Consider the following 12274-nt stretch of genomic DNA (forward strand, 5'->3'; position numbering starts at 1 on the left):
TCCAGGTGGGGCACACGAGAGAGGCACGGACGGGAGAGCGCACAGGCCGAGCAGCAGGTCGCTGTCTGTGGCAGGGTGGTGCCGATGGAGGGGCGGCGGCAGCTCGGGGGTCAATCGAGAGCAGCGCTCCTGTCCCCCCGCCCGCCCCGGGCCCCGCAGCTGCCGCCGCACCGTCCCGCCCGGCCACGGGCGCCCCCCAGCGCCAGAGGCGGGCACTGCAGGCAGCGACCACCGCGGAGCCGCGCTCCGGGAGCGCAACCGGCACAGCCGCTCCTCGCACCGGGTCCTGCCTCCCCCATCGCACCGGGCCCTGCTTCCCCCATCGCACCGGGCCCTGCCAACCCCGGGGCGGCCGCCGCGTCCCCGCCGAGCCGCACCGCTCCCGGCAGAAGCACCTGTCCGGCCGCCGAACGGCAGCGAGCGCCGCAGCAGCGCGCCAGGCGCTCCTCCCGGGGGCCGGCGCGGGGATCTCCCGCCGGGCCGCCCGCGGGGCTCGCTCGGGGCGCTCGGGGCGCTCCTGCGCCCGCCGGGGGCTCCGCCGGGGCGGGCGCGGCGGCCGCACCTGCGGGCACTGAGCATGCGCGCGGCGCGGGGCACGCCGCGATTGGGAGCGCGGAGCCAGAGTGGGACGGAGCCGCCGGAGCCGCTCCATGGGAGTTGATGCCGCCGCTGCCGCCGCCTCGGACCCCGCGCCCTGCGAGGATCCAGCTCCCGCCGGGGACTCCCGCCGGCAGCGCGGCGTCTTCTCCGGAGCCGCGGGCTGCCCGGAGCCGGGCATGACCGGGCGGGCGGCGGGGGCCGGCCGTGCCCCGCTGCCCCCTCGCCGGGGGCCGGGCGGAGGCGGCGCCGCCGCGCTCCCTGCCGCGCCGGGGGTGCGCAGCCCGGCCGTGCCCTGAGGAGCGGCGGCGGCGCGGGGGGACGCGGGCGGCTCGGCGGCGGAGCGGCCGCGGGACCGGCGGCGGGGCGCGATGAGGGCGGCGGGGCGGCGGCGGCGGGGCGGCGGGGCGGGGCGGGGGCTCCGCCGGGCTCTCTAGGACGCCGGCGCCCCGCACACCCACCATGGATCTGCTGCTGGTGGTGAACACGAGCCTGGGCTCCGCCAACGAGTCCCTGGCGCTGCCCCCCGCCTCGCCGTCCTCCTCGGCCCTCCTGCAGCCGCCCTCCCCCTACTCGCCGGCGGCCGTGGCCAGCCTCGCGGCGGTGGTTGGCTTCCTCATCGTCTTCACCATCGTGGGCAACGTGCTGGTGGTGATAGCTGTGCTCACCAGCCGGGCGCTGAGAGCCCCCCAGAACCTCTTCCTGGTGTCCCTGGCCAGCGCAGACATCCTGGTGGCTACCCTGGTCATGCCTTTCTCCTTAGCCAACGAGCTTATGAATTACTGGTACTTCGGCAAGGCTTGGTGTAACATTTACCTGGCGCTGGACGTGCTGTTCTGTACCTCGTCCATCGTCCACCTGTGCGCCATCAGCCTCGACAGGTATTGGTCAGTCACACAGGCGGTGGAGTACAACCTCAAGCGGACACCGCGGCGGATCAAGGCCATCATCCTCACCGTGTGGCTCATTTCAGCCATCATCTCCTTCCCGCCATTGATCTCCGTGTACCGGGACCCTGAAGGAGATGTCTTTCCCCAGTGCAAGCTCAATGACGAGACATGGTACATCCTTTCTTCTTGCATTGGCTCTTTCTTTGCCCCCTGCCTCATCATGGTGTTGGTCTATATCCGCATCTACCGTGTGGCCAAGCTAAGGACCAGGACCCTCTCTGAGAAGCGAACGATGCCAGAGGGGTCCTCCCAGACTGAGAACGGCTTGAGCCGCGCTGCTGGCGGCTGCACATCCCTGAGGATGCAGCTGGGAGAGAACGGACATTATTCAGTGCACCACTGGCGCAAAGCCTCTGAGCTGGAGGACATTGAGCTGGAGGAGAGCAGCACCTCAGAGAGCAGGCGGAGGCGGAGCCGGGAGGAGCATCGCCGCAAAAGCAAGAGCCAGTCCTTCTCCTACTCATACTCCTCCAAGCACTCCAGTAGCCGCCTGTCCCGTGCGAGCAATCGCTCCATGCAGTTCTTCTCGTATCGCCGTCGCCGGAAGCGTAGCAGCATCTGCCGTAAGAAAGTTGCCCAGGCCCGGGAGAAACGCTTCACTTTTGTGCTGGCTGTGGTCATGGGGGTCTTTGTAGTTTGCTGGTTCCCTTTTTTCTTCACCTACAGCCTCTATGGTATTTGCCGGGAGGCATGTGAGGTCCCCGAGACTCTCTTCAAGTTCTTCTTCTGGATTGGGTATTGCAATAGCTCCCTCAACCCAGTCATCTACACCATCTTCAACCAGGACTTCCGCAGGTCCTTTAAACACATTCTTTTTAAGAAGAAGAAGAAGAACTTCCGGCATTGAGCTGGAGGGATGGATTTGCCTTGAGCAGGAGTAGAGTTAGAAGAGAAGGCTCAATGCTGGAAGAGAAGGGAGGGAAGAGAACACGGGGCTTGGGCTTAGGGAGCAGGAAGAGGGCTCTCCCCCTCGGTGCAGCAGGGTGATGCTGTGGGGAGCAGGGATGGTGTCGGGAGGCTGAGGGCACTCACCATGGTACAGAATGGTGACATGGGGCTGGGGGAGCAGTGCTGGAGTGTGGAGGGGTAAAGGGGGAGGGGGTGATGGTCTTTGAACCCTGACAGAGGGCATGGGGAGCCCACAGAGGAAAGGCTGAGACACTGAGTTTGGGAGGCAGTGAGCTTCCATGGGCTCTGGAATTTTGTGGGAAAACAAAAAGGAAAGGGTTAAGTGGCAGCTGTGATGGAGATTTGAGTACTAATAAATAGGGCAGCTGGGGCCTAAGGTGGATTTGTCCCAGTAAGAAATTGGCTTTTACTGCTTGTGTGGGAAAGGAGAGTGCAAAGTACCAGGCACTGACAGTGTTTTGAGTTATGAAAGGATTTTAATGTTTGCCAAAAAAACCCTAAAGAACAATCCAAACTCTTTTCTAAATAAACCTTTGTACTGTTAAAACCTTCTGAATCATGATTTTGCACAAGGGATGAAGTCAAAGTATGGGGTGTTCTTTTCCTTTGGATGGGTCTTTGCCTAAGATCTGGATGGGAACTGTATTTCCTATCTTCCCATAGTTTTTGATTAGTCAGAGGGACAAACCTGGGAGTCTTGCATTTTTTTCATGAAGTATGAAAAAGAGCACATATACCCCATGACCTCATTTCCTCCTGCTGGATACCAGGCAGTAAATTCCTGCTCCATCCTTCTCAGATCTGTGACCTAAGGACCTTGCTGTCCTGGAGCAGATAGTGAAAAAAAAAAAAAATTCATTCTGGTGAACTCGCTATTTTTTGAGATAAAATAAAAAAAAATCAAATTTCCACTTCTATGTGCCCAGGGGACCTTTTCTTCCCCTTTTTTTCAGTCTCCCTTCAAAGGCTAATCTCAGGGCTGGATGCATGCTCCTCATTCTCAGACAGGCAGTTGAAGGCATTCTGATATGCAGGTTTTCAGAGGAAGAGCAATCACCCCACTACTAAGGTCTTTAAATCCTTCCTATTTACAGTCTTAGAGCAACTAAGTCCTTTATGTTTATTTTTTAATGAGAAACATACATTGCAGACTGTCAGCGGTGTATGTGAACAAATCTCAATAGCAGCTGTTCTAAACCTTTGGTGTTAATGTTGCTTGCTTTCCCTTCTTTTTGCATTTCTAGTTCATGATTTTAGAGGAATTTCTTGGGAGGAGGGGCAGAAGAGGGGAGAATAGTTTGAAAAGTTATTAAAGCAAACCATATTTCCCAGGAGTTTATAAAATGTCATAAACTGCAATGAAGAAAATGAGAGACAGGGACTGGTGTCTGTACATTCATCACTGTATGCATTCCAAGTGTAAGAGTGAGCTGATTTACATCCCTTCTTCAGCTGTGGTGCTGCAAGGTGTGTATTCTGTTTGTGAAGAAAATTCTGCTCCTTTCTATGTTTATCACTCTTTCCATAGGCAGCAGGATTTGGCATCTGCCTCAAGTGCACCTTTCCACAGCAAACAGTTCTTGAAAAAAAAAAAAACAACAAAGTCTAATCGCGTATAACAGCCTTCTTAAAACAGCTGAATTGAATCTATATTGAAGAATCATCAGATATCCCCTTCCTTACTCCCTCTGTTCTGTCTGAAAGGTGTCTGTAGCCTCTTCTCTTGAAATCTCTGTGGCATAAGGAAAAAGGATAGAGCAGCCACTTTGTTTCATCAGTTTTTCATAATAAGCATTTGGTTCACTTAACCCTGGAAAACACTCAGTCAGTTGCTGAGGTTCTGGTTATTCCTTCAATAGGCAGTTTAACTCAAATTCAAGTGGGACTTCTGCTGAAGTAGGGATTAGATGATTGCTCAAAATGCATTAGAAGTTTGCTGGATTTTGCTAAGTAAACAACTGAGATATTTTCAAAGTCCTAAATCTGTATCTTATTGGATGCTTTCCTGAAATAAGGCTCAGAGTGTGAAAAGATTTGAGCTTTGTTTAAATAACAAATGGTTTGGTACAAATGCATACCTGAGACAGATAAAGGAGAGATAAAAATAGCAACTGAGAGGAGGAAATTACAAGCCATTTCTTTTTTGCAAAATGGAGATTCTAATTAAAGTTACATCAAGAAATGCTGAAACAAGCTTGTATTATTCGCAAGTAACAATGTAGCTATGAAGTTCAGGTTTGTTTACTCTGAAGAAACAATATAATCATCAGAGCAACCAAAGCAACATATGGTACCTGGCTCTACCTCTGAGCTCCTGGACAGCCTCATTAGAGGTGCCCGTTCCTGCCAAATGAAGGTCTGCTCTTGTCACTTAATGCTCCCTTCGAGGGCTTTCCCAGCCCGCAGACTCACAGTGGGTTCACTGCTGCACTGCTTTGGAAACGAGCTCTCTGGCCTGTAAACACAGTCCTTCCCCACCTTTTTTTCCCCCCCTTGTAGAATTCAAGTAGTCTGTGGAAATGAAATTTAATTGCCAGTCAGATTTTAGTGAACATAAAATATATATAGAATGACTGATGATGTGCCTTAAAAATAAGTTCTTTGCAGTAATAATATTCTGTGGTCATTATAAACATTAAAGAAATAATGCTTCTAGTTTTGGGGTTTTTTTTGTTTTTTTTTGTTTTGTTTTTTCTTTTTTTTTTCTTTTTTTTTTTTTTTTTTTTTTTTTTTTTTTTTTTTTTTTTTTTGGCACTTCCAGACCTTTAAAAGGGATTGATGCAGATACTGAATATCTATGAGCAGTAACATAGTTAAACCCAGGGTATTTCTATGGTTTTAATTTTTCTTGTCACAGTTACTCATTTGATTCAATGCCTCAAGAGGGTCTTATTTCTTCAGAGCTAAATAAAACATAATATTCATTAATAAAGATATGCAGTTTTACTCCCCTTTTAAGTGCATTTCCCTCTAAATTAGTGAATACAGAGGATTTCTATAAAAATTGTTTTTAATGTATCTACTGAATATGCTTCAAGTAAAATGGGGCTGATTTACTTTTTTTAAATACAGTGTTTTCTTATTACTTGTAATAGCTGAAGACTGGAATTTGTAACATATTGTGTGGTGTTAACTTTTCATAAAAAGTTTTCAGCTCTGCTACTCCCACTGTGGTTATGCTTCAACTGTAAGCTGGCTAATAGCGAATACAGGAGAAAAATAATCTGTGTAGCTTTTGCTTAAGAAAAAGGGAGAAGATATGTGTAAAATGTGCTGAGAGTTGTTTCTTTGATCCGATATGATAAACTGCTTGAAACACTCACTCTCTACTGTTGTGGAAAAGCAAAATATTGCTACTAAGCCATATCGATTTTAACAAGTACCTGATCTTTAACTCTTCATTTGCTCATTTCACCATGAAGAAAAATTTCTATCAGTCTTAAGTGAGAAGTTGATGTTTCATTTTCAATTTTTTGAACGGTGCTCTTGCTGGTTGGGTATTGAAATATCGAACAGTGTAACTTAGCTGGGATGGGAACTCGCTGCTGCTGTCCTTCAGCCACCTCTGTGGGAGTTTTGCGTGAGAGAGAAATGCAGAATTAGCCTCTTCAGGGCTTGAGGCAGATGGAAGGGGCCTTATAAATAGGAGATTTGAAAGAATCACAGCTTTAAATCATTGTCTGAAATAAGAATCTGGCCCTTGTTGTTCTGTGTGATCTCTGTTCAGAAGAGTCACGTTGCTGCAAGAGCACTGGTGGTTTCTGACCAGCAGGTCTGAGGTGAAAGTTTACATGCAGCTTTGCACACATTGGCCTGTATCATCCTCTGTGAGTAATCCCAGAAAATTTGAGTGGAATTTACTTGTGAATCAGGAAGATACTCACTGTGAGTAAGGACTTTTAGGAGCTTCCTTAAGCATTGCCTCTTTTTTAGTAAACATGCCAGAGAAATTTAAGCAAATGTTTCTGCATAAATGCAAAAGAGCAGAAGGAATGCTTAACTCTTGACCACTGTTCAAACTCATAGAAGATGTGGATTAAGGTTTTTTTGAGTATATAACTAGAGGAACAAACCCTACTGTATATTTCCAGTATTAGCTGTGTGAAGAGCATTATGTGATTGCATCTGTTTTTCAGAGAAGAAAATTACTGGTCTGTGAGGGTTGGTATTGGCTAGGACAGCACCTGAGAATTGTCAGGATTTTGTAGGAACTGTTGGTAATGAAATCCATTTCAGGGGAATGTTCTGACCTTAAACTACGACTGCTCTCAAGAAGGAGAGAATATCTACAAGCTGTGTAAAAGGAAGACCAGATGCTATCTGTGAGTTTGTTTTTATGGTTGCTCATTATGACCTTGTTGGTGAGCAGAAAGCAGCTAGTGCCTCAGAGAAAAAGCTCTAATTTGAAGGGGGAACAGTGCATGAGGAAATGGCTACCCACAACACTGAGGGAATTAATATTTGCATGTCTTCTTTCTACTGCAGACAGGTACAGTGGAGGAAGCTGCCTTTTTCATTGCAGAATAGGAAATGTTAATTTATGTTCCAGATCTGTGGGTCACCTGGTCCCTACAAAAGATCACACAGCAGAGAGAGGATTGCTAACTTCAGTGTTCAACACCAAGCTTAAATTTGTCCTTTGTCCTTGAAATTACGCCAAAAATACAGTTTGGCACTTGGACCCAAAGGCTATGTAGCATCAATAATGCTACACTGAATATAGTCTAGTTTTAACAAAAAACATTAGTTCATATTTTGCACCCTGCACATCTCTGTTTCAGGGCAGAAGTAGGAGTCTGACACTTAAGTCACATGAGAAAGGAATAATCAGCAGTTTGAGGAGTCACAGGTATATTGAAAAACATACCTTGATCCTATTCTGATAACAGAGCTGGCTTCAATTTTGTGGGTCCCAATCACTTTGAACTCATAGGAAAGAACTGAGGAGGTAGAAAACATGGAAACAGTGGAACTACTGCTCTCGAGGAGCAAATTCCTGAGAGTCATGTTTGGATCTTCATGCCAACCCCTCTCCACTGGGCTGATAACTGTTACTGGGTTTTGTGGGAAAGACTGAGGCGTCCTCAACTCACGGTGACTATCACACCAGATCTGAACCAAGGAAACACCTACAGTTGGTACATTGCCTTTGTTTGAAGTGGCAGCCCTTAGAGTGCTACAGGAGACATTTTAGGTACTTTATCTCTCCTCTGGCACATGTTCTTCACTATCCCAAACATTTTATAATTCGGTTGTGCAACAGCTGATAGAGAAAGGTAGAGAAAGACTGTCAATATCTTACAGAAAAAAAAGACAAAGAGGCATGGAAAATAGTAGGTAATAAAACCTGGTGTCTTAGTCCTGGCATAACATCTTACCATAATACCAGTCTTTTTTCCCCCACCCCCCTTTTCTTCTTTTGGAAAACAAAAATTCATGCAAAACTGCAGAAGCTTATTTTAAATAGACTACATCAATGATACTGTTTACACTAGGAAAGAAAAAGAGCTTTTCTGCCAGTAAGTAGCCTTCTGCTGTAAAGCAATTTTCTTTACTACACCTGTCTGAAAAATCTAATAAAAAATAGACTGGCACTTAATTCAATTTGTCTATATGTACTTCTCTTAGCAAAAATGCTTTATTAAAGGTCCTGAATGTAAACGATACAAATGAAATGTAGCTGCCTGCTACATCAAAATCAATTAGTTGTGTTTCAGCTTTTTTGTGAACAGCAGTCATTCATTTTGCATGATGCTCTTTCCTGATAGTTCTCTGCTGACAGAGAAAGCTGTTCACCCTGTTGACAACAGCAATAAAATGAGGATTCATATTTGCCTCCACTAACTCTGCTAAGTCTCCTCTAATACATTAAAAAGCAGGCTGCTAGAAGTAGGTCTTTTGGTGTGATGTCTAGTAAGTGACATGGATCAGAGAATTAATAATCTGATGGGTTCCAAGATGTACAGCACACTTAATTGAGAGGCTGCAGGGACATGCTTTGCTATGCCTTTGACCCAACACTGCAAATTATTTGCACTGTAGTGGAACATTTTCAGCACACCATCCATTTGAACCTCATCTACTGGAGTGAGAAATTAATACTGAGGTCTCCCACTTCCTCACTGAGTGCTTTGGCCACTAGACTATTTATATAGGTGATGCAGCTAAAATGCCTTTCCTTTTGGCACATAAATGTTTTATTTGATCAAGCTTTTTATCTTTCAGTAGACTAACACTCTTGTTCCACAAGGACATTCTCTATCTGGAAAGCAAACATATATCAAATACTTGGGGGAATATTAGAAATCATGAAAAACCCCAGCCATTCCAGGAAAATTCTGAAAGAAAACACCACAGCTGAACTAAGAAAAAGGCATAATCTTGTTTTTGGTGGGGATGCCCTATCTGAGACCACCTCTTGTTCTTTCATCAGATTTGGTGCAGTGTGTGGAGCTGTTCTGTTGAGCCTTTGCAGCTGTACTGAGAGGAGCAATTTCAACTGTCCAGCAGAGATTAGAGAAGTTAAACACATGCTTATTGAATCATTTCACATTATAGGAGACACTCACTTTGGTTTCCTGTTCCCTTTTTGCACTCTTTAAATTAGCCCTTGCTTTCAATCTGACTGCCATACACAGCCTGTGCTTGCAGTGCCTTTCCATGGAAGGCCTCAGTGCCTGACCTGCAAAGGGTTGATGCTTCCTCCTCCTCCTCCTCTCAGCTGTGCTGGAAAGGTTCTCCACAAAGACTCCCTGTGAGGTGCTTCCATGTGGTGCTGCTGTATACGAGTACCTCGAGTACCAGGAGTTACTGCAAGTTCTTGACTGATTGCAAGCCACACTGTTTTATCACCAATAAATGCTTGTGTGCAGTTTCAAAGTGTCTATAAATGTGCATTCCCTAAGGTTGGCACTGATTTGTTTACATCAGCAGCAATTTCTGTAGGTAATTAAAGGGAGACTTTTAGTCAATCCATCAGATACTACTTTGGATTTGCCACATGGTACATCAGAGAAACATGATGTGTTGTTTTAACAACACAATTAGCAATAGAAGTGATTAAAGATTCCTGGGTGGCATGTTTTTCTGTAAAAAAAAAAAAACAAAGAATGCAGTTCGATGAAATCTGATTGTTCTTTAAAGAATGTGTTTTACCCAGTGTAAAATGGAAACCAGGAGACCTTTAATCAGCTTCTGGGGGCCCGAGTGCTTGCTGGCTTGGCTGCCCGGCTCCTGGGCAGACTGCTGGGTGAGGTGCCAGAAAGCCGAGACTTCCAGGCTCCTGGACCCTGGCAGCTCAGGCCCCTGGGTTTATGGACACTCAGCTGAGCTCCATTATCACAGTATCTAAATGCTTCATAACTTTCGTTATACTTAGTCTGACAATGCCTTTATGCATTTAGGAGTGACTGCCATGCCCTTTTTTCTGATGAGAAACTGAAAGATTAATGGCAGTTAGGTAGGTAGATCATAAAAACCTTCTGTTGTATGTGGATCTTTCTAGTTACAAACCCACTATTGATTGTCAGGCCCCTGCTAAGCTCCAATATATAAAGTCCCACCTGTGCTTTAAAGTTCTGCTTCTGCCTCTGTGATTGCCACGGGCCCACAGAACTTGCACACAAATCCCATCAGGATACATAAACTCAATGTGCCTGTTCTTTTGCTTGTCCCCACCTGTAGGGAGCTCATGCAATCTGGATACTGCAGAATAAGCAAGAAGGTAGGTACTACCTCCAGTTTATGGGGGAGCATGATACTGCTGCCATTTCTTTAAGGTCTGTGTGGTTTTACTAGATTCACACTTCAGTTTCTGGATGCCTACTTTTTTGTGTGTTGAACAAATACCCTATGACTGACTTATGCCCCAAAGGAGTGGACTTTTTCTGTACTCCTGGCAAAGTACAGAAATCACAAATACTGCCTAAAAAAATATGAATACCAAAGATCTCCCCAAAACTAGTCCATTGATATAGCCAATCTCGTTTATGGGTTAAGGCTCAAATTCAGGAAAATTTAAAAAAATTATAAGCCATATCTCCCGTTTCTTTTAGTGCAGGTCTCTCAGGATACAGTCTGGATCACTAGATCCTAGTTTTCTCAGACTTTGAAGGTCATCTCCCTTGAGGTTACTGAGCCTATGTCTTCAATAATGCAGAAATTTCCTGGAAACTCAATGAATTTTTACAAGTCAAGAAATAACACACATGATTCCAACACTATGCAGGATGAACTCCCTATCTGGCAATACGATTGGGAACAAACAAGATACTCTGTGCATATTTCTCAGGCAAAATGATGACTATAGAGGGATCTTGAGTTCTGAGTGTTTTGTACAGAGGAGGCTTCCTGACAGTGCTTACCACCTTCAGAAGTGTCAGTCAATGTCTATTGAACTCGTACTTTTCATAATAAGGAATGGGATTGTCTCCAGATATATTCTTAAAGGGGGAAAAAAAAAGTAAAATTAATTTTTTAAAATGTAGTCATGCATAGAAAATGTGAAAGGAAAAGGAACCTGTCTGTTGCTGAAGACTTCAGCAGCAATTCATTCTTACCTAATTCTGCCATGTCCAGCTCGGGATAACTGATGGTCACATAGGTTGAGGCTGCCCCCAGGTTACAATGTTTTCAAAAACTGTCATAACATTTCATGTGTTAAATAGATTTCTGCTGTGGTAACAGTTACTATTAATTAGTGACAGAAATTGTGCTCTCTTTCCTCCTCCTTCAGAGGAGATACAAACAGAAGGTATTTTACAGGACTACAAAAATAGCTCTTCCTTTTCTACTTTGGTAAGGCAAAAAAATAAACCAAAATAGGAACAAACATATTAAAGAGTCATTAGGAATTTAGGATGCAGATTAACTATTTCATCGATTCATCAAGCGCAACTCAATGATTAACTCAATGTGTTTATTTATCTTTGGGGTTTTATGTGTATGTAATAACATACCTTGGTTGCCCAGAAAGGCTGTACTGTCTGTCCTCAGCGATTTTCAAGATCCAAATGGATAATGCCCTGAGTAACCTGGTCTGGCCTCACACAGGTGACCCTGCTTTGAGCCAGAGACAGGACTAGAGGCATTCTGAGGTCCCTTCCAACCTGAATGAGCCTATGATTCTGAAACCTATTTCTTCCTGGTAATAAATAAAATAATATTTGGGTAGCATCAAAATTATATTCGATAGAAAGATGTGCATATACTGCTATAGGTGGGCAAATCCCTTGACCATTCGAATCTTTAGATCTCTAGTACTTTTATATCTGCTGTGTGCAAATTCTGTCTAACACACATTTGGCTGGATCCAGGGCACAAACCTTTTCTTTGCTTAGAATTAATTTAGTAACTAAAGAGCATGTTCCCTACCCCTGCTAAATCCCACTCCCCCACAGTTCTTAGCACTGTAGAGGCACATAAACATACAAATATCTTACAAGCATTTTCTTTAGAACTCCAGACAAAATATTGCTTTTGGTTTGTTTGTGTGTTTTTCCCAAGTAAAACAAACTACACTTCTGGCTCAAATGTGTCTTTCTGACCTACTGGCTCTGAAATGGTGAAGAATGTAATTCATAAAGCACCAAGTCACACCATAGCTACTGTGGGTGGGATGAAAGAAACAAGGAAATGATTGTATTTCCATAACAGCTGAAGACTTTAGTTAAAGCCTGAGCAATGGGAAATCTCTGGCACAACACGTGTTGCTTCATTTCTTATTCATTTTTGCATGAAAGGTGTCTGACCTTTCTGTAGAAGTGGCATTTCTGAAGATCAGGGACTAGCTGAAGAATTTATGAACATGTTGTCACATT

The 12274-nt window shown here is 45.4% G+C and overlaps 1 protein-coding gene across 1 annotated transcript; it reads left to right on the forward strand.

Annotated features, from left to right (window-relative positions):
* The first annotated feature begins 1037 nt into the window (after positions 1 to 1037).
* On the forward strand, positions 1038 to 3003 carry ADRA2C (adrenoceptor alpha 2C). The gene has a single exon (XM_014895289.2). It carries the CDS (start codon positions 1060 to 1062, stop codon positions 2392 to 2394), a length of 1335 nt encoding a protein of 444 aa, XP_014750775.1. The 5' UTR covers positions 1038 to 1059; the 3' UTR covers positions 2395 to 3003.
* Positions 3004 to 12274: the final 9271 nt, after the last annotated feature.

Source organism: Sturnus vulgaris, chromosome 4, assembly GCF_052056855.1.
Source record: "Sturnus vulgaris isolate bStuVul1 chromosome 4, bStuVul1.hap1, whole genome shotgun sequence".
NCBI lineage: Eukaryota > Metazoa > Chordata > Aves > Passeriformes > Sturnidae > Sturnus > Sturnus vulgaris.